The sequence below is a fragment of the Ictidomys tridecemlineatus genome, chromosome 2, assembly GCF_052094955.1.
Source record: "Ictidomys tridecemlineatus isolate mIctTri1 chromosome 2, mIctTri1.hap1, whole genome shotgun sequence".
NCBI classification, from domain to species: Eukaryota; Metazoa; Chordata; class Mammalia; order Rodentia; family Sciuridae; genus Ictidomys; species Ictidomys tridecemlineatus.
This window is the reverse complement of record NC_135478.1, coordinates 136,435,516-136,459,203: the sequence shown is the minus strand read 5'-3', so window position 1 is coordinate 136,459,203 and position 23,688 is coordinate 136,435,516. Positions and strand designations below refer to the sequence as shown.

The following is a 23,688-nucleotide window of genomic DNA, read 5'->3' as shown; positions in this document are numbered from 1 at the left end:
TGTATGGTTTTTTTCATTGTATTTCCTGTATGAAGTCATGCATATAAGCCATTTTGTATAATATTTGAATGTATACATTTTATGCCATTTTGTGTTTATGTGGGTGAAGCGATAATGCATATGCGTATTTTAGTCAGTGTATAACTATCTTTCTGAAATTAATCTTCAGAAAAGATTTTATTTATTTATTTATTTATTTATTCATTCATTCATTCCCTGATGGTAGCTTTTTACTTCTGAACTTATGGGTATTTGGAAATGTAGAAACTGTTTTCCTGGTAAATTGATATATCCTCATTGCTTGCTTCTGTTTTCTGAGATAACAGTGATGCTTTGTCATTTTTTTCCTCCTGATTTTTACAGTCTTTTCTTTTTCTTAATAAGGTATACTTTAATCCAGTTTCACCTTTGAGCATTCATAGGCCAGAGAAGGAACAATCTATTTTCAAGAAAATTATAGTTACTGGATCATTCATACACACACACACACTTACTTATTTATTTTGGTGGTGCTGGAGATTGAACCTGGAACCTTGTACATGCTAGGCAAGTGCTCTACCGCTGAGCCACATCCCCAACCTCACTGGATCATATTTTAACTATAAACCACTTTTTGATTTTTAAAAAGTCTTCCAGAAAAGCTATATTATAATTTTGAAATTAAATAAGCTTCATTTCATTTCACAAACTTAAGTTAGCACTCTTTGTAAATTTTAGACTAACTTTTTCAGTTACTAACTAAATCTTAATTATTTTCCACCAGACGATCTGCTAAATCCCGAAGCAGAAGTCCATATTCATCTAGGCATTCAAGATCTCGTAGCAGGCACAGATTGTCTAGATCCAGAAGTCGTCATTCTAGCATTTCTCCCAGCACACTAACTCTGAAGAGTAGCCTGGCAGCTGAATTGAACAAGAATAAAAAAGCACGAGCTGCAGAGGCAGCACGAGCTGCAGAGGCAGCTAAGGCTGCTGAGGCAGCCAAGGCTGCTGAAGCAGCTGCCAAAGCTGCAAAAGCCTCAAACACTTCTACACCTACCAAGGGGAACACAGAAACTGGTGCCAGTGTATCACAGACAAACCATGTGAAGGATGTGAAGAAACTTAAAACTGAGCATGCACCTTCTCCCTCAAGTGGTGGAACTTTAAAAAATGATAAGGCAAAAACAAAGCCACCTCTTCAGGTAACAAAGGTAGACAATAACTTGATTGTAGATAAAGCCACCAAGAAAACAGTTGTAGTTGGGAAGGAGAGTAAATCTGCTGCTACAAAGGAGGAACCAGTATCTCTTAAAGAGAAAACCAAACCACCTACGCCAAGCATAGGAGCTAAAGAGAAGGAGCAACATGTGTCTTTAGTGACTTCTACATTACCACCATTACCTTTGCCTCCTATGCTGCCTGAAGATAAAGATGCTGATAGGTAAGTGCAAACAAACTGACAGTAACTATTAAAAGGAAAAATAGCAGTTTGGAGTAAGAAATGATTTAACTTCCCTTAATCCCTACCTCCAAAGTTAATTTAAAAAGACTTAAGTGAATGAATTTTCTTTATTATGTACATCTTTGCTTATAACATTTCAGAATTATTGTTTATGCTGAGAAGTTTGGAAAAAATTGCCACTGTCTTGGGATATAATACAATATCTTAAGATGAGTATTAGAAATGCCAATAATCTCTTTGACTTAGTTATCCATTATAATAACTATCATAACTGGGTCATTTTGTGAGACTCTTCCCTGTGTGATATGAATCTCATTTATTTGTTTCTGTTTTTTGTTGTTTGTTTTGTGATGCTGGGAAATTGAACCCAGGGTCTGGTATATGTGAAGCAAGAATTCTACCACAGAGCTTTACACCCTCAGCCTTATCTCAGTTATATCTAATTTTCTTTGGTGGCCTTATTAATTTATCACATTCTTTATGGATTTATTACTTTTTAATAAACTTTTTAGTTTAGTCTTTTCCTAACTCAGATTATATTAGATTATTTTACAACTAGGAAAGTGAAAATGAACATATTGTCTAATACTGTAACAATGTTGTATTACAGACCTAGAGCTCTGTTTGTAAGAGAGAAACTATTGTTGGCTCCTGCCTGCTCTTCTTTCATCCTTTTATAAAGCAGAAACCACTCACAGCCAGCCTCCCCATTTCTTCTCCCCCAAGTACCTTAAAGTAACCATCATTTTGTGTTTAAAATTTTGTTTTTATAATCTTGTATACTTTAAAGAAACCATCTTTTCTGTTAGAATGTGCTTTAGGAAACCTGAAGATAGAAGAAATCTTTATTTACTTATTCCATGTAAATTTTAAAAGAGAATAGTTTGTATAATCTTGTTAGGCATATCTTAGGGAAAGTATCTTATTTTTGCTTTCTTTAAATATGCCTCTTCTATTCCTGGTGAACTGTTTTTGTTTATGTCTCACAAAAATTAGCAAAAGACTATGTGTTTTGTGTGACCTTTCGGTTTTGCAAATCTGTACTCCTTTAGTACATTGTTACATTTCACTTTATTGGATGACCAAGTAAATTATCTCCTCCTCTCTGACATCTTTTTTTTTCTTATAAATATTCAGAAATTTTAAAAAGTTGAAAGAATAATAAAACTAACATCTGTATAACCTCTAAATATATTCAGCAGGTGTTAGCATTTTCCTTTATATGCTCATGTTCTATCTCTAGTTAATTAAGAGAACTAATATAGGAGATGTATGTGTGTGTAGTACTTTTTGCTGGACCATAGGAAGATAAGTGGTAGCTGTCATGATACTTTACTCTTAAATACTTCATTTGTCTCTCAAGAATGATTCCAGGCTCCTTTTCAATCATATTACCATCAATTACCTAAGAAAATTAAGAGTGGCATAACATCATTTACTACCTATTCATATTTAAATTTGTCTGGAACTCCCCACCCAACCCCTCCACTTTTCAAAGAATCTTCTGGATTTGTCTGATTATTCTTACTGTCCTTTAATTTAATTTGTTCCTCTGGAGCCCTTCTATTTCTTGTGAATTGGAGATTAGGTAGTCCTTGATTGGATTAAGAATAAACGTTTTGTTATTGTTTTTGCCAGAATATTTAGGTGATTTTGTGTACTTAAAACTGTTACTACAGGAAGAACAAAATGTTGTATATGAGGCTAGGTATATAGTTCAGTGGTAGAGTCCTTGCCTGACACTGACCAAGTCCTGGGTTCAGTCCCCTCAAAATCTTGCCCCCATCCTCCCAAAAAAGAAGAAAAAGAAAAAAAAATCATGTCTATTTTAGTAATAGTGATGCTGTCACTTGGTTAAGGTGATAACCAAACTCAAGATCTCCCCATATATAAGGTACATTTTCTCCTTTGCAAGTAGAGGTAAGTTGTACTTTGTAGTGTTTTGAGTATTTTTTTCTCTAACAACCTGTCATCTAATAATTTCACACCCATTATTGATATTTGTCTTAAATCAGTTAACTATAGTAGGGGCTCCATACAGATAGTGATTTTCTAATTCTATCATTCCTCTTCATACCAGCTGTTAATAAAGCTAATATAAATGCCTCTCCACCTGATTTAATCGTTCTAGTCTTGTGGAATTTTATTTTCTGTTACTATAAGTCACTATTTTTATTTTTGGTACTGGGGATTGAACCCAATGACCCTTTACCACTGAAATACATCCCCAGCCATTTTTATTTTTTCTTTTGAGACAGGGTCTCACTAAGTTGTGTAGGGCCTTTCTGATTTGTTGAGACTGGCCTTGAACTTGTGATCCTTCTACTTCAGCCTCCTGAGTTACTGGGGTTACAGACATGTCCCACCATGCCCATCATCACTGTTATTTCTGATGCTTGAATTATCTGAAATTTGGCCAGTGGGAGCTCCTTTTAGCTGATTCTTTTATACTTTATATATGATCTCATTTTTTACTTTTTGGGATACCGGGGATTAAATTTAGGGGCACTTGACCACTGAGCCACATCCTCAGCCCTATTTTGTATTTTATTTAGAGAGAAGGTCTCACTGAGTTGCTTAGCATTTTATTTAGAGGGGAGGTTTCACTGAGTTACTTAGTACCTCACCATTGCTGAGGCTGGCTTTGAACTTGGGATCCTCCTGTCTCAGCCTCCCAAGCTGCTGGGATTACAGAAGTTTGCCACCATGCCCAGCTGACCTCATTATTTTTTAGTGCTTTCTTGCTTCTTAGCCAGATAACTTTGAATTCTACTTCTCTTCCCAAACTGTAGACTATTTGTCCAATATAAGATAGACTGTTATCAGTGTGTTTTCATGTAATATCATTTTCTTTTCTTTTTTTAGGATCATACCAAGTATAATGTTTCTTTCTTTTTGCATTTAGGGTGTTAGATCTTTCCATGTTGTTGATAGGTCCATGTCCAGTATTCTTATCTATAGAAATGGATGCATAAGTCAGGTGTGACACATACACATCTATAGTCCCAGCTACTAGGGAGGCAGAGAAGGAAGATGCCAAGTTCTAGGCCAGTCTAGGTAACTTAGTGAAACCCTGTCTGAATAATAAAATAAAAAGGGCTGAGGATGTAGCTAAGTGGTGTAGCACTTGTTTATTAACACCTGCTAGGGCCTGGGTTCATTTCCCTAGTACCTCCAATAAGAGAAAAGGGAGAAAAAAGAAAGAAATGGCTGCATTATGCTTTTCACTATTTATTTTTTCTATAATTGTTATAAACTATCTTTATATGTTAACAGTTATGTGATAGTAATTTTATAGGATAGGTGCATGTTAAAGTATATGCATTTAAAAATTGGTAGGCACTGCTAAGTTGTATCTTCGTTATTTGTTTTTTATTTTCTACCAGGGATTGAATCCACAGATACTTAACTATTGAGCCACATCCCCAGCCCATTTTTATTTTATATTTTGAGACAGGGTTTCTCTAAGTTGTTGAGTCTGGCTTTGAACTTTGGATTCTGCTGCTTCAGCCTCCAAGCTGGGATTACAGGCATGTGCCTCTGCACCTGGCCCACATTGTATCTTAATAATGCTGTATACCAATTTATATAATCAGATGTGTGGAATTATTTTAACAACATGGATAGTGAATTTTGCATTTTCCTGATTGATAATGGGGTATATTTAATTATTGGTTATTATTTCCAGTGAATTGTATGTTACTGTCCTCTGCTGAATTTTTCTTAAAGTTGTGTCCCTTTTAATAATTGGGTTTTGTTTTATTTTATTTTGATATCAGGCATTGAACGCAGGGTGCTTAAAGGCTGAGCTATGACTCCATCCTTTATTATTTTTTTGTTTTGAGACAGTCTCCTTAAGTTGCTTAGAGCCTTGCTAATTTGCAAGTGGCTTTAAACTTGTGATCCTCCTGCCTCAGCCTCCTGAGTCACTGAAGAGTCATGTACCACTACATTTAGCTTAATAATTTGTCATTTTAGGTGTTCTTACGTTAGGAATTTTGACCTTTGCTTCTTAGAGTGTATTGCTTTTTGACATTTTGTTGTTGTTATATTGATATTTTCCACTTTTATGTAATCAAACCTATTATTTTTTTCTTTTAAAATTTGCAGATTTATCAAGTTAAAAAAGATTAACTCATACATTGTTTTTAGCTATGGTGTGAACAAGGAAAAAGTTGATTCTCTGCTCTTACCGAATTCAGTGTTGTTACCAATATTGTTTATAGAATGACTAATTTGAAATTCCATGTATAAAAATTCTTACAGATAACTCTATCTATAATTTTTCTGTTGACATGTTTTATTCCTTTGCCTAGTACCTTACTGTTTTAACATCTTTAGGTACATGACATATTAGCTTTCACTAGAAGCAAACATAATATAAATTTGAAGGGACGGGAGTAAATTAATGATTAGTGAACATCTCTGCTGTTGAGATCCAACTTGAATGCTGCTGTACAAGACTGGTCCCAGTGTTATGAAGCTTGCTTTTTTTTTTTTTTTTAATCTTTGTTTGTTTATTTTTATGTAGTGTTGAGGATCGAACTCAGGGCCTCACAGTGCACGGCAAGCGCTCTGCCACTGAGCCACAACCCCAGGCCCCCGCCCCCCAAGCTTGTTTTTTTAAAAATGGAAACCAGGAATCTGAATATTTATGTAAATCTTTTGATTTAAAAACATTGACAATTCATAGGTTATTAGAGAACATTGGATAGATCAAGTAAGTTCTTTGATTTCAACCACCTTCCTGATCTTTTAAAATTAGCTGTTTTTAAAAAATATATATTTTTTTAGTTGTAGAGGGATATAATGACTTTATTTTATTTTTATATGGTGCTGAGGCTCATTCCCACTGAGCTACAGTCCCAACCCTCACCATTTTCTTTTTTTGACTGGACAAATCTCTCTTAATTTTTCTTTTCCAGAAAGTTTCTTTGTAATTATTTTGCCTTTATTCCTTTTTTTTTTTTTTTAGTTTGGTACTGGGATTGAACCCAGGGGTACTCTCTACCACTGAACTACTTCCCCAGCTCTTTTTACTTTTTGAGAAAGGTTCTCACTAAGTTGCTCTGGCTGGCCTTTAACTTGTGATCCTCCCATCTCAGGCTCTTGAGTCACTGGGATTACAGGTGTGCATCACTGGGTTGGTGCTTTTGACCTTATTCTTAAACAGATTTTTTAATAAATCAGCTTGTTAAATTGCATTAAAAAAATTTTGCTTAGGTTTTGTTTGGGTCTCTGTTAAATGTAGTAGGGTATTTTAGAGACAGACAGCTTTACAGTTTCACCATTTCCCAAACAAAAAACATTCTTTTTTTCCATTTGTTCAGATCTAGTTTTATGTTCTGTAGTCAAATATTTTATTTTTATTTTTATATTGGTCTGACAGTTCTTATTAAGCTTTGTTTTATAGAATATGGAAACTTTAAAAAATCATTTTCTTTTTTGTTATGCAAGTATTCAGTAAAAATGTAGTATTTTCAGTTATGTAATGTTATTCTTCCAAAGTAATATTTGATAATTCATGTGATAACATCTGAATAGAAGTATCTTTTTAAATTAAAAATTTTTTGAATTGTAAGTTAAATTATGACTTGTAATCTCTCTTTTCAGTGTACATTTGAATCTTCACACAAATTAAAATTTTTGGCTAAAGTATAATTACAGGTCAGAGGCTACAGTTTTCTAATGAAGTTATTTCAAATAGGCATATTTTCATTGTTCAAGTGGGATATTTTCTAGAAAGAAGCTTTTCTCTCCTTTAACTACCACACTATTCTGGGAATCCATTTGTGTAGTACTTTATCCTTCTACTTACCTGATTTTGTCTTCCAAACGGTAAAGTCCTATCTCAAAGGAACTATAGTGTAATATATTTGTTGTTATTGTTGTTAAGTCTTAAATGCCTTATAACACCTAGCAGGTAGAAGTTCACAATATTTGTTGAATGGAGAGTCAGTAAAATTGAGAGTGGGCTGTGTGATATACTGCTTTAACTGATTTCTCTTTAGTATGTTTTTCCCATTAAAGAATCTTCCAGTGAGTAACAGGGTTATTAAGAAAAGGCACAGTTTTATTCTGGTAAGTAGTTTTTGTCAGATGGTGTCAAAGGATCTATTTGTTCTCATAATAATATTGTTCAGTATGAATAGAGGAGCAAATGAAAACTTAAAGGTTTTACATTGATAACATTTTTATTAATTTTGGACCATAACAGTATAGTCTCACTACTTTTTTTCATTATCAGATGCCTAACTGCTTTGAAAGTATATAAAAATCCAAATTTTATTTTGATCATAAGATTCTCTTTAACATGCCGTTATCAGAATATGAATTTTCTGGTTATCTGGGAAATTTAAAAATCATCAAGCATCAAGTTAAGATATAATACCTCTTAGTGCACTCATAAAATTATAGAACTAACTGAGCTTAAGTTTCACATGTAATTTTAGTGAGCTGGAGGCTTAAAAAAAAGTTTTAGAAGAATCTTCGGCTAATTTAGAGAACCTAAAAATGAATTAGTTGTTGTTTATGGTTATTTAGATGCATTATAAGAAATAGTATGTTATTTATATGTAGCATGTGGTTTTATTTATTTCTTTTAGGAAAACATCTTTTGCTTCTCCACTGAAATCAGTCTAGATGATAACAAAATGAATGAGTTTTTCTGCAAAGGGTGTTAGTTGATTAGTTGATTTTTTTTCAATTTTAATTACAGTTTTGAAATTAAGGATATATTGTTTTTTAAGATCAACATTATTTTTTAGAGCAGTTTTAGATCTGCAGAAAAATTAAAAAGATTCTGTAGAGTCCTCATTTTCCTTGTTTCCATCTTTCTTATTAGTATCCTATCTTTGTAAGCTACATTTGTTATAATCAAATCAATATTAATATATTAACTCAAGTTCCTACTTTGTACAGATTTCTTTAGTTTTTTCCTAATTCTGTCATTTTACCTCTAAATTTTATAATTTTCAGTTGAATAGAGTATATAATTTAGTTGGAAAGTAGGGAAATTCAGATTACTGTCCCCGTTGTCGTCGTCCTCCTTAGTTATCCTCCAGTTAGTGTCTTGTAATGTGAAATAGAATGGAAAAGTCATGGCCATTGCATGCTGCTTAAATGTAAAAATGTGAGCACAAAAAAAATTTGGTGTTTTATTTGTGTGGCCCTCCCCTTTTTTTTTAAGCTTAAGAGGAAATATTTCAGTAAAAGCCGTTAAAAAAGAAGTAGAGAAGAAACTCCGATGTCTACTTGCTGATTTACCACTGCCCCCTGAGCTACCAGGAGGAGATGATCTTTCAAAGAGTCCAGAGGAAAAGAAAACAGCAACACAGTTACATAGTAAAAGGAGGCCTAAGTATGTGCTTGCTTTTTACCTGCTCTTAAATTGTCCAGAAACCATTCTGGCCATTTTAAATTTACAAAACACAAAATTAAAATTTAGAATGTAAAGTATATTTATTTTTTCAACGTAAAAATATAAACAAGTTTCATTAGAGTTTTGAATAAAAAATTTTATAATTGTAAACTTATCTATATTAACTAATAAAACCAAGTTAAATTTTCTTTCAATGTTTTTAATGTATTAATTTCTTGGGGTATTATGTGTGTTAAAGATAATTTTATAATAGAGTTAAATAACCCAGAAACACTGAAATTAGACAAGGTGGAAGTTAGTGTTTATTGAACTCAAACAAAATTAGTACTGGGCAAGCTGTTATTTTGCTATGTGTACAACTCCTTTCCCACATAACTAAATGCATTCTTTGCAAGAGATTGTATGGGAGAAAGTTTGAAACCTGTATAATAAATTAGCTACAAGTGCCTAGGTAAAATTTTTTTCTTGAAACCTTCTCATTAGTTCTAAGAGATAAAACACTGACTACCTTTTAAAAATTCTCAACCAAAGGAAAGTGTGAGACTTTTGAGTTATATTTTACTTTAGAATTCCTATTTAGGTAGCATCTAATATAAGAGTAGGAAGTCTTTTTAGTGTAAGTAGAAAGCTAGGAAACTTTAAAAGTGGCCTCCTTAATTATCCCAGCCTTTTTTTTTTTTTTTTTTTTTTTTTTTAAAGAGAGAGAAGAGAAGAGAATTTTTAACTTTTATTTTTTAGTTTTCGGTGGACACAACATCTTTGTTTGTATGTGGTGCTGAGGATCGAACCCGGGCCGCACGCATGCCAGGCGAGCGCGCTACCGCTTGAGCCACATCCCCAGCCCCAATTATCACAGCTTTATTCTTTGACTTTCTGTGATCTTCTGCAATATTAAAATTTCTTATAATATATCTTATATATTCTCTGTGGATTGCTGTTGGTGCCTCTTAAACAGATTTTTTTTCTAATGTTTCCATTTTAAAGATTATTTCATCTAGCTTCAAAATCTAAATTTGTCATTAGGGTTTATAGTTAGATTTTTGTGTTTGTTTTCAATAGCATAAATTTATTGTCAGTGAATGAAAGATGAAATTTTCTGGAGGTTAGGGTACAGAACTTTGACTCTTTCTACTATTGTTGCTTTGACTGGAGTTATATTTTATTTCTGAAATCCCTTAATAAATGCTATGCTACTTCTCTTTCCTGGCTTAAGTACTAGTCTACAGAAAAGTCAGTATGTTGAAATCATACCTTGGTTTTTATAGCTTATGTCCAATCAGTCTAATTTGTCTTGAATAGACAATCACTATATTCAATGGAAAACAATGGATATAAGATTAGGTACAGGATGGATATTGATTTATTAAAAAGTTGGTTCAATTTGCTTGATTGTATATGAAAACTTCAGAACTGTATTTAATAGAATATGTGGGCCTCGCTATGGAGAAATCAAAGAAAAAGATATTGACTGGGGAAAACGCTGTGTGGATAAATTTGATATCATCGGAATTATTGGAGAAGGTACTTATGGACAAGTTTACAAAGCCAGGGATAAAGACACTGGTAAGAATGCTAAGTTTTGGGTATCTTTGGATCTGTGGAATATACTTACTTTGTGTTTCTCTTCTATATATAGTTTTAGGAATTTGCAAAAATGCAAAATTCCAATTTACTGTTCCTTTATCTTGTTTTAATTTTATTTTGTATTCACTTACATAAGAAATGTGTACATGTAAGTGGTTGTATATACATATGTATTTTCAAAAATGTTTCTTTAATATTTGTGATGTTCTGTATGATGCAGTTTAGGGTTTTTTTTTTCCTGTTTTGATGAAAAAAATACAGCACATACGCACACACACAGACACACACATACACCTCCAAACCCTTTACCTATTAGTAATTGGAGGAAAATTATCTTGATTTGAATTTGTCTATAGTTTAAAAAAAAAAAAAAAGAAAAAATTTACCCCCCTGTGGAAATTATCCCTGGAGGCCAGATTTGCCAGCTTAATCTTTCAGAATGTATCCTGGGAGGAAGTTTTTATAAGACTCGCAAGGAGAGAAAATGTAGCTGTGTCAGAAGCATACAATAATGCATAGAAGTAGTATTTAAATTTCTTTACTTACAATTCTTTGTTGACATAAACCAACAGATTAAAATTGCCAGCTCTTCGAGGACATTTAGTGTAGAGGAGACAGTTGTATGGGAATTAAGTGTAATGTGTCAGTTACAGTATAGAATAACAATTAGCAAAAAGAGATTAGATTAAAACTTTAAAAAACTTTAATAAACCAAGGAAGCATACTGTGTTATAGAAAGATATAAAATTGAATATAATAAGATTTAATGATAAAAATTATTAAACTTTTTTCTTTCAGAAAATTTACAAGAACAAAATTTTTTTTTTCTCCAAAGTGAAATGAACATACTTTTATTTTTATAGTGAATTTTTTCTTATACCAGTTGATGCTCAACCTTTAAATATGGATATGCAGCTTGTGATAGGTTTTGTGTGTGTCCATGTGTGTTATTAATTAGATCTTGTCTGATACAAAACTCATTCATATCTAAATTTTTTTTTTAATTTTTTAGTTGATTTTTAAAAAATAAATGACAGCAGAATGCATTACAATTCTTATTACATATATATATAGCACAAGTTTTCATATCTCTGGTTGTATATAAAGTATGTCCACACCAATTTGTGTCTTCATACATTTACTTTGAATAATGATGTCCATCACATTTCACCATCCTTGCTAACCCCCTGTACCCTCCCTTCCCCTCTCACCTCTCTACCCTATCTAGAGTTCATCTATTACTCCCGTGCTCCCCCTCCCTGCCCCACTGTATGTGAGCCTCCTTAGAGAAAACATTCTGCTCCTATCTAAATTAAGAGACAGTTTAATATAGTGGGAGGAAAAAAGACATATTTTGAGACAGCTAACCAGACTTTAAATCTCAGTCTTACTACTAGATGACTGGTTAGCTTTGGTTAAGTGATATATTTGAGGATATTTTCTCTTATATTTTATGTATATATGAGAATATTAACCCTTTGTTTCTTTTTAAAAAAATGGATGGTAGTATAATATATTCACTCTTTAGCATCTTGTTTTTTTTCACTAAATGTATCCATTGGAGAATATAAAACAACAAATATACAGACCTATCTCATTCTTCCCAATAGTTGTATTTCTTGAGTTGTATAAATATTCTGTAATTTATTTGAGAGACTTAATTTCTTAAACTGCAATTATTATTTGGTATGTTGGAAACTAAAGTGTAATTTACGGATTATAATTTAAAAAAATATTTTTAGTTGTAGATGGACATAATACCTTTATTTTGTTTATTTAATTTTATATGGTGCTGGGGATTGAACCCAGGGCCTCACACATGCTAGGCCAGTGCTCTACCACAGAGCTACAACCCAGCCCTAGGGTTTATAATTTTAAGAGATAAAAACAGAAATTATGAATTAAAATAAATTTAAAATTAAGCAAAGTGTCATCTGTTTTTGTTAGCTGGTAACTTGATTTTATTTAACCTTTTAATAGGAGAAATGGTAGCCTTAAAAAAAGTGCGTTTGGATAATGAAAAAGAAGGCTTTCCAATTACAGCCATTCGAGAAATTAAAATTCTCCGGCAGCTTACACACCAGAGTATTATCAATATGAAGGAAATAGTGACTGATAAAGAAGATGCTTTGGATTTTAAGAAGGACAAAGGTATGTATGTAGATTTTAATAACCATTTTTTTAATAACCATTTCTTAGTTTGATATTTAACATGGTTTGTCTTTTAACCTTATTTCTCATTATTATTTATTGTGCAGTAGAAACTAGAGTACTGGTTTGAGTTAAGTTAAAATGTGTAACTTGAATTTTTAGCATTATGATCCTATTAATAAGGCTTTTAGTCCTTTTATACATGAAAGGGAAACCTCTCTCTTACCAAGTAGTAAATATTGAGTTAAGACCTTAAACAAGAAGGTGATTTAGAAATGTTATTTGCATTAATCTCATCCATCCTATAGCCAAATAATATATTTGCTTTTATTCCATTATATCCTGAATCTGCCACTTCTTTGATCTGTGGAATCACCTTCAGTCACTTTCATCTGTGGAATTACTACTTTTCTCAATCCATCTTTATCATTTTTGATTGCTCAACAACCTTCAATCACATGGATAGTGAACTTTTTATACCTTCAAGTCATTATGTTTAATTCATTACATGTGCTGCTTCCTGGGATTAGACCTCTTTAAGACACACATGCTCACACACACAGTTTGAAAAGCTGACTTCTTACCTGGAGATCAAGGTCAGGTCTTATCCTGAATGATGCTTCATTCATTAGGCCTTACCTGACCAGTCTTCCCACTTTCTATGGCTTGTAGATACACAGTTTAAAATATATTTTTCCCACTGAGATTAATTACATTAGTTTATTACTTAATTGTTTCTCCTTATGAAGATGGGAACCATATTTGTTTTATTATTGTTATGCCCCCTACCTAGCTCAATGATTTGACCATAGAAAGTATTAAATGACTAGTTGCAGAATGAATAAGCTACTTATTATAAATAATTCCATCTATGCTTTATTATTTTTAAAAGACTGCTACAGGGCTGGGGATGTGGCTCAAGCGGTAGCGCACTCGCCTGGCATGCGTGCAGCCCGGGTTCGTTCCTCAGCATCACATACAGACAAAGATGTTGTGTCTGCCAAAAACTAAAAAATAAATATTAAAAAAAAAGACTGCTACAACCTCTAAACATATAAAATGTTTATGTACCTTCAAGTATATTATATTTGTGATCATAATTATTTTTTTCTTACCAGATTAGAAATTCTTTAAAGCCTTTGTTTTGTTTTGATTTGATTTGATTTCTGCATATATATAGCTCTGTAGTTACAGATTTTCATATATTTGTACCTTTCCCAATTTCTCTACTGTAACCCTATTTGTAATTGTATAAATCAGGATAAATTAGAGTGAGAAAGTTACATTTAGGTACCAGGTATTAGTTAAGGATATTATTAATAGAGTATGGAGAAGTGTGAAATTTGAAACATAGTCCTTTTTTTAAATCTAATAAATTTGATGAGAACTGTTATGGGGCAGCATGATTTGGTGCAAAGGGAAGTAGGTTTGCGTTTCTTGGATTCTAATCCTGATCATGCCAGCTCTGTGACATTATACTAATTGTGATTGCCATACAGGAGCAGGAAAACAGTTTGGGTATGTTTCTGACTCTGAGGGCTAGTCTAATAAGTTTGATAGGATAAATAACATGTGAAAGAATAAGACTATATATTTAAATATGGAAATTATAAACAATACAAAAATTAATTAAAAATATTAACTTACAGAAAATAAACATTTGCAGCATTATAGCACAGGCCATTAACTAATGTGTGTATACACACATTAGTTATATATATATATAACTAATATATATAAAAATTAAGGTACTTTTTAAAAACTTGGTTTGGGACTGGTGCTATAGCTCTGTTCAGACCACTTATATGTGAGGCCATGGGGTAAATATCTGGCACTGCAAAAGGGGGAAAAACAATGATAAAAACTAGGCTATACTTAAAAATGGAAAGTTAAAAGAAATACATTCTTAAAAACATATATCATTGGGGCTGGGATTGTGGCTCAGCGGTAGAGCACTCGCCTAGCATGGTCGTGACCTGGGTTCGATCCTCAGCACCACATAAAAATAAAGGCATTCTGTTGTGTCCATCTACACCTAATAAAATAAATATTTTTTAAAAAACAGATATCATTGTCATGAACACAAAGGGTTTAAAAGAAGACGTACAAATGAACAACAGTTATATGAAAAAAATGCTCCACACCAGTGACCATCAGGGAAGTGCAAAACTAGAATGAGATGGGGCTGGGGTTGTGGCTCAGCAGTAGAGTGCTCGCCTAGCAAGTGCAAGGCCCTGGGTTTGATCCTCAGCACCACAAAAAAATAAATAAAATAAAGGTACTGTGTTCAACTACAAGTTAAAAAAGTATATATTAAAAAAACATCTGATTAGCTGTGAGTGATTGATTAACCTGTTAAAAGGAGAAAAGTGAGACACAGATTGTGATCACAGGCATGGAAAGGAAGTCAGATGAGTAAAAGTCTGGATCAGGCAATAAGAGAAACATAAATAACAAGCAGTTATGTGGGTTAGAAATGGAGAATACAAGAGAAAGCTAAGGAGCAGATGCTCTAATAAGACAGAATTCTGCAGGTAAACTGTACATTGGGAGAAATGCAAGTGGTGAGTGATGGAAGTGGCAGAGTACCATTTAGGGAATGTAATTTTTTTTAAAAATATTTTTTTGGTTGTTGATGGACCTGTATTTTATTTATTTGTTTATATGTGGTACTGAGAATCGAACCCAGTGCCTCATACATGCTTGGCAAGTGCTTTACCACTGAGCTACAACCCCAGCAGGGCATGTAATTTAAAAAGAGCTACTGGGCTGGGGTTGTGATTCAGTGGTAAAGCACTCACCTAGTGTGGGTAAGGCACTGGATTTGGTCCTCAGCACCACATAAAAATAAATAAAGTAAAGGCATTGGGTCCACTTACAACTAAAAAAATAAATAAATAAATAAAAATAAATAAAGAGCTATCACTTTGCTGTACAGTTTTTGAACCTTCTTAAGAGGAAGCAAATAATTAGCCACTATTTCTTTAAGATGAAAAGAGGGACAGGACAGTCAGGCTTAGGCAATTGTTTTACTTTTGCCTCTTAGCAGTAGTATGATGAGTAAGTTCTTCACTTTCTTTGAGCCTTGTGTGTTACAAGGAGATAATTACGTGTTTCAGCTTTTTCTAAGTATTAAAGTATTGAAAGTATTTTATATGTGACAACATATGAAATTTCTTAAATAGTTTACCATTTTTTATTTATGCTTAACATTAGAGTCAGCCCATATTTTGGAATATTTCTCTTAGAATATAACATGTCATAGGAGAGACTTTATATAATAGTTGAGCCATTATGCAGTCCACATAAGACAGCAACCCCCTTCCTTTCTTGTCACATGTTATAGGTTGAGAGGTTTTGTGCCAGGTATCATATCTTTTTTTTTATATTTTTTATACCTTTATTTTGTTTTACTTTTTTTTTTAATGTGGTACTGGGAATTGAACCCAGTGCCTCACGTGTGCTAGGCAATTTCTCTGTCACTAAGCCACAACCCCAGACCCCAGGTCCCAGGTGTCATTCTTAAGGAGTTGAAGATAAATATAAACTGTGACATAACTGTTCTTTTAAACAGGCATAGTTCGTATTAGGTTTACCATAAGAGGCTGTAAACAAGCAATAAGAAAAAAATAAATGAAAGAAAAAAAGCCTCACTGTAAAAAATGTAACTTAAATGGGATTTTTTTTTTACCTTTCAAAAAGGCAAAAACCCTTTTTTAAATGTAGTGATTTAACATTTGGTTTAGTAAACACTGGAAATATAGAAATAAAAATCATAAGTAAGTAGAAGGGGAACATATGCATATGAAGAATGTAGGAGATACAAATACTGTAGTGTGCCTGAAGAGTCATGGGTCTTTCCATCTTTCAGTTACTTTCCAATTTTTTTTTTTTTGGTGCATAACAAGCATACACATTATTTATACTTTAATGTTTACGAAATTGAGGGCCACTTTGACATTGTGCTAAATAGACACATTTTTATACCATTGTATAGCAATTTAGAAAGAGAGCTGGGGATGTAGCTCAGTGATAAAGAGTGCTTATTTTGAGTGCAAGGCTGTGGGTTCATTCCTTTCTACCAAAAAAAAAAAAAAAAAAAAAAAGAATATTGTAGTTCTGTAACTTGGATGTATTTTATTAACTTTTCCCTTGTAAATGTATTCAGGTTATTGATTTTTAAAAAATTTTTTAATTTTTATTTTTTTAAATTTAAAAAAAATTGTTCTTTTTAGTTATACATGACAGTAGAATGTATTTTGACAAATTATACATTCATAGAGTATAACTTTCCATTCTCTCTTGTTGTATATGATGTGGAGTTACACTGGTTGTGTACTTGTACATGACCATAGGAAAGATTATGTCAGAGTCATCCTATTGTCTTTCCTATTCCCTTTTTCCCTATTCCCCCCTGTCCAGTGTGGTGAACCTGTACTCCCCTCACCCCACCCCCTGTTGTGGTCAGCATCTGCATATCAGAGAACATTAGACCTTTGGTTTTTTGGGATTGGCTTATTGCATTTAGCATGATAGCCTCCAGTTCTATCCATTTACAGATGCCATAATTTAACTGTTCTTTATGTCTGAGTAATATTCCATTGTGTATATGTACCACATTTTCTTTATCCATTCATCTATTGAAGGGCCCCTGGTTGGTTCCATAGCTTAGCTATTGTGAATTGAGCTGCTATGAACAATAATGTGACCATGTCACTATATTATGCTGATTTTAAGTCCTTTGGATATATGGGAGGAGTGGCATAGCTATGTCAAATGGTGGTTTTTGTATCTATGTTCATCAGGGATATTGGTCTGAAATTTTCTTTCCTTGATGTGTCTGGTTTTGCTATCAGGGTGATACTAACTTCATAGAATGAGTTTGGAAGGGTTCCCTGCTTTTCTATTTTGAGAATAATTTGAGGAGAATTGGTGTTGGTTTTTCTTTGAAGGTCTGGTAGAACTTAGATGAGAACCCGTCTGGTCCTGGGCTTTTCTTTTCTTTCTTGGTAGGCTTTTCATGGCATCTTCAATTTCATTGCTTGAAATTGATCTGTTTTAAATTTTCTATGTTCTTCCAGTTCAATTTGGGTAGGTCATATGTCTCTACCAATTTGTTAGATTATTGATTTTTAGGTTCCACTAACAGTTTTTTACCAAACATCATTCACTGTAAATCTATGTGCGTTTGTTTAGACTTGTATTGCATATATTCCTAAAAGGGAATTGCTAGATTAAATGATAAAGCTTTTTTATGTTAATAGTTATAGCCAAAAATTAACGTAGAAAAGCTTATACCAGTTGGCATTCTAATAAAAATTTTGTGAGTACCTTGTTTACTGAAAGTCTTATTATTTTTCTATTTTGCCCAACTAATAAGAGAATTAATATTTTTTTCCATATGTTGAGGTTTCATGTTTTATTATATTTTTGCCATTTCTTTTGTAATTGCCTGTTCCTCTGACATTTTCTGATTTGAGAACTTATAGATCTTAATGTTTCATGTGTCGTAGATAACTTTTTCCCTCCCTCTCTCTCCTTCCTTCCTTCCTTCCTTCCTTCCTTCCTTCCTTCCTTCCTTCCTTCCTTCCTTCCTTCCTTCCTTCTCCCTCTCCCTCTCCCTCTCCCTCTCCCTCTCCCTCTCCCTCTCCCTCTCCCTCTCCCTCTCCCTCTCCCTCTCCCTCTCCCTCTCCCTCTCCCTCTCCCTCTCCCTCTCCCTCTCCTTCTCCCTCTCCCTCTCCCTCTCTCTCCCCCCTCCCTCCCTCCCTCCCTCTCCCCCTCTCCCCGTCTCCCCCTCTCTCCCTGTCTCCCTCTCTCTCCCTCTGTAGGGATTGAACTCAGGGGCACTTAACCACTGAACCAAATTTCCAGCTCTCTTTTTATTTTATTTTAGAGACAGGGTCTCACTGAATTGCTCAGGGCCTCCCTAAATTGCTGAGTCTGGCTTTGAGCTTGAGATTCTCCTGTCTCAGCCTTCTAAGCTGCTGGAATGGCAGGCATGCACCACTGCACCCAGTTAGTTTATTTTGCCTGTTCTTCAGTTTGGTTTTCTGTGTTCTTTTTATTTTAAGTGTGTCTATTTGGTGGCTTTGTTTTTTTTTTTTTTTTTTTTGAAGGAAAGTAGTTTGTCTTAAGTTTAGGAAGTCCAGTACACTGGAAATTTACAAGAATGTTTTCCTCAAGAGTTTTTTTTTTTTAAATAGCATATTTACATTTTTAAAAATATTACAGTGTTGGGCCATCTTTATCCTATATAAAGTTCCCACGTCTTCTGAGCTCTCTGTTTCATTGATATTTTTGTATATCTTGGTGCTGTTACTTCAAGAAATAGAACCAATAAGATATACATTAATATATGAAGAGATTTATTTTAAGGAATTGGGTCCCATGATTATGGGGGCTGACAAGTATGAAATTTTTAGGACTGGCCAGCAGGCTATAAATTCTAGCAGGAGTTGATGTTGGAGTCTTGAATCTAAAGGCAGTGTTTTTTCCTCTTTGGTATACCTCAGTCTTTTTTCTTTTTATCAGTTGATTGGATGAACCCCACCCACATGAAGGAGGGCAATCTTTTGACTTCAAAGTCTACTGATTAAAATAATAATCATACAGGTTGGGCATCTCTTGTCTGAAATGCTTGAAATCAGAATATCCTGGATTTCATATTTTTTTGGAATATTTGCATATATGTAATTATATCTTGGGAATGGAACCCAGGTCTAAACAAACAAAAAAAAAAACTTATTTTGCCATGTATACCTGTATGTATAGCCTGAAAGTAATTTTATACTCTATTTTTAGTGCACCCATGTTTTGACTGTAACATGTCATGTGATGGTAGATGTGTAATTTTCTACTTGTGTTATGTTGGTGTTCAGAAAGCTTCATATTTTTGAGCCTTTTGGATTTTGGATTTTTGGATTAGAAATGCTAAGTCTTCATTAAATGACAAATGACGGCCTTTCACAACATCTGGACTAGTTTTACCCACTGGGTATTATCGCCTAGCCAAGTTGGCCTTTTAAAATTAACCATCACACTAAAATAGGATGATTTTATCAAAGTAACAGAAAATCCAACTGAAACTATATAGAAATCTATTAACTTACTAGAGAAACAGTCCAAAGATAGGGCAGCTTTAGAGCTGATTTATGTAGTAACATAAGGATCTATTAAAGATCCAGGTTCTGCTAGTGTCTGCCTCATTCTCTCTTTTTGAAAGGGCATGTGGTCTAATCTGGTGACAGAGCCTGGCTTCTCATGGTTCTTTGAAATATGAGAAGGCTTTTCTCTGAGGTGCCTTCCTTAATGCCTTATAGACTGAAATGTACTTATGCCTAACATTTTTCTATTTAGAGGTAGTCTTATGTCTCTACGACAGGTGGAAATTGGAAGCCAAATGTGCTGCATCATAAAGTTAATAGTTTAATGGCCATTTTTAATTTAGGATGCAGCAGGTTGTTAATATCCTCTTTTTCAGCATTCTGACTTTTATTTCAGTGTATGAAGTTATTACTTCTGTGCTGCTCTTCCGTTGCTGGGCTTGTGAAGAGTTTAAATTCATTTTACCTGTAGATTTTCAGGCGCCAAACTTCAACTTGTGGATTCTGTGATCATTTTAGTGTATAATGGGATTGTCTAACAAATGTTATGCATTCATTAGATTTGTTCATTTTTCATATATTTGGATAATAGAATTGAATGATTTTTGCACTTTTATGAAGCTTTTTTGTTATTTGTCTCTGGCTTTAAGTGAGTTTTTATAAAGTGATTTGGAATTTTATATTATGTTAAATCAAATTGAATATAACCAATAAATTTGAACTTGCATGAATTCAGATTCTTTTTATCACTTTGTTATTTCTGCAGTAGTCACTTTGCCAAAATTCCTTTTATTGACATTTCCAGGCACCTTTACTGTTATATTTTTAATACCTCATAATGTTCATCCTATATATTTTATTGAGTAAGAAAGGCTTGCTACTTCTAAAATGTGGACACTGGTTGCATTTGTCCCAGAGTATAACTGAGGTTGCTCATGCTTCTCACAATACCTCCTATTCTTAGACTAGATCCTGTAATAAATGGTAGCAATTTAATGAACCATTCTTAATTAAGCTAAAGAAAAATTGCTCAAACAATGACAGATGTGCTTTTAAGATGACGGCAGTATGACTGTAGATGAAATAAGTTTTAGGTAAAGTTCTAAAAAGCAACATAATTGGGTTGGGGCTGTAACTCAGTGGTAGAGTGCTCACCTTGCATGTAAAGGCACTGAATTTGATCCTCAGCACCACATAAAAATAAATAAATAAAGATATTGTGTCCATCTACAACTAAAAAAAATTTTTTTATAAAAGCAACATACTGCTATCATGTATAACTAATTAGAACAAAAGAAGAAAAGTAACATAACTGAAAGAAAGATTAGTTCCAAAAATTAAAATATTGTAAATAAATAACTAGAGATCACTTCACAGGATACGTTTTAGAAATAATAATTTTGACTATTTAATCCTTTCAAGATATTTCTCTTAGCCATAGGTAGCTCAAAGAAAATAATGAGAACATTACTAAAGTAGTGACTATGGAAATCAGTATGGAGGTTCCTCAAAAGACTAAGCATAGAACCACCACACGACCCAGTTAATAAATACTCTTTGGTATTTATTCAAAAGAATTAAGTCAGGGATACATGCAAACCCATTTTTATAGCAGACACAGTTCACAACAGCCAAGTCATGGAACCAGTTTAAGTGTCAGCATATGAATGGATGAAGAAAATATGGTATAAATACATCATGGAGTTTTATTCAGCCATAAAGAAGAAGGAAGTTACGTTATTTGTAGGAATATGGATGGAACATGATAGCATTGTATTAAGGAAAATAAGCCAAACTCAGGAATTCAGGGGACATATGTTTTCTCTTTAACATATGTGGAAACTAGAAAGAAAGAGGAAAAAAAAAATGGGAGTGGGCTGGGGATGAGGCTCAATCGGCGCGCTCGCCTGGCGTGAGTGCGGCCTGGGTTTGATCCTCAGCACCACATACAAACAAAGATGTTGTGTCCACCGAAAACTAAAAAATAAAAGTTAAAAATTCTCAAAAAAAATGGGAGTGAACATTGTGGGAAACAACAGAGACCAAAGGGAGGGAGGAAGAGAGAAAACAGAGAAGTCCAGGGGAATTGAGTTCACAAAATTATTCTGTGTGCATATACAGATATGTCATAATAAATTCCACTGTTAGGCACCAATAAAAATTAATTTAAAAATCAGGGTCAACGTTGTTCAGAAAAGGAATTAGAAACTTTTAATAAATTGATAATATAGTGTTTTATTTGATTTACAGAAACATATAATGCTTACTGTGGGCCAAGCACTATTTTAAGTTTTTTACAAATTTAACTCTCATAATCCTCATAGCCATAGAATAGGGAAGGAAATGAAGTACAGGATAAGTGCAAAATAGTGACTAGAAAGTGGATTGTCATTTCAGGTTGTTTGATTTTAATAGGATGTGAAAAATCTAATTATGTATCCTGGTATACTTACAGGAAAGTATATTTGAAACTGAAATTTTGAGGCCACATACACACCTATGTCCTCACTCCCAGTTGTGGTGCCATTAAATAGATTCCTTGTCTTTAAATTCCTGTTTCACTTTTATTAGTGGGGGTGTTTCCTTATCTGGCTCACTATCTTTGGTGGTCTTGCAGGCCTGAAAGTAGGAATGAAGATTGTGATATGAAGAGCCAAGAGCTTATTAAGTTTTCAAAGTTTGAAGCTTGAGGGCCAGAGATTTCTTTGGGCCTCTTTTCAGTATAAACACTTCTTGTTTTGAGATAATTAGTTTTAGGTTGTCAAAATGATCAGACCTTTCTCTTTTGCCATTTTAAGAGTTGATTTATTTTTTTTATTACTACTACCACACTTAGCCACTATTTCTTGTAAAATGCAGTTTACATGTATCTTTTTTATTTGTTTATGACCGCTGATACAAGTGAGAAAGGGAAGAATGTAGGTTCCTGAGAGGTAGGGTTAAGAGAATAGAGGAAATATCTTCTTTCTTTCTTTGTCTCAATTTGAACAAAACCAGGGTTAAAGGAGAGTGGAGGGATATCCCAATTCCCCCTTCCATGATATGTATATTTTGGGACTCTTTAAATTGTCTTCCTTAAATTATTTTTAGTGCTGAATTTGAGAAAGAAGAGTTCTAATAAAACTTACACTTTATTTTTTGATTATGCATTTTTTTAATAAAGTAATGGTATTTGGTTGTAAGGAATGATTTTCTATTTTCCTTGTAGCAAGGAAACTTATACCTCTTGATATTTTGTTCCTCTGTCAAGCCTGTCCTAACCTTTGACTTTGGATTGATTACTTTTAAAAATACTAAACTTGCTGGAGGAAAATTATACAATCATGTAGGTTATTTTCTCCTCAGATTTATGGTCTACAAAGCATGGACTTCAGGGCCACTAGATCGTCCTTTTCTTTTGGCAAATCCTCCTCTAGTCTACAAAGCAAAGGTTCCTGTTCAGCTTCTTTTCTCTTTCTCTTAAATAGAAGACATTGCTTCATTTTCTGCAGAGAAAGTCACACTTACCAGGTGAGAACTCACTTTCTCAACTTCTAACTTTACATGCACTTAACTTACTCTGTACCTATTTCACTCTTCTGTCTGAGAGAAAGTAATATTTTTCCTTCCTATTTGAAGATGATTCCTTTTAAAGCTGAGGAACTTTAGTATTTTTACCTGTTGTCCTCTCCTGGTGCTTCTTACTTTCAGCACTAAACATACTCACATCTCTCGCGTCTTAGAACAAGAAAAACATTTTGTAATTTGAGTCTGCTTGTGAATTGTTACTATCCTTTTCCTTTCCCTTTGTGTCAGGCTTCATGAAAAGAGCAGTTGGGACTTACTGTTTGTATTTTCTCACTTTGTCATTTATTCACTGATTGTTCTGAATTTTCAAACTACTTTATAAAGATAAAAATACTAATAATCTCCTGTCAAACCCAATAATAATTTCTTAGGTTTTTTTTTTTTTTAATTTGATGTGAGCAGCATTATGTTTTCTTGCTTCTTGAATCTTCTGGCTTTTCTGAAAGAACTCTTACTCA

The 23,688-nt window shown here is 33.4% G+C and overlaps 1 protein-coding gene across 4 annotated transcripts in view; it reads left to right on the top strand.

The window, feature by feature from the left end:
* Cdk13 (cyclin dependent kinase 13) overlaps window positions 1–23,688 on the top strand; it is a 95,232-nt gene that overhangs the window by 26,031 nt on the left and 45,513 nt on the right. For all 4 annotated transcript variants that reach the window (XM_078039839.1, XM_078039837.1, XM_078039838.1 and 1 more), the window contains exons 2-5: window positions 764–1,423; window positions 8,634–8,804; window positions 10,249–10,388; window positions 12,390–12,560. In XM_078039839.1, the coding sequence (XP_077895965.1) occupies window positions 764–1,423; window positions 8,634–8,804; window positions 10,249–10,388; window positions 12,390–12,560 (1,142 nt within the window). The remainder of the gene's footprint in view (window positions 1–763; window positions 1,424–8,633; window positions 8,805–10,248; window positions 10,389–12,389; window positions 12,561–23,688) is intronic.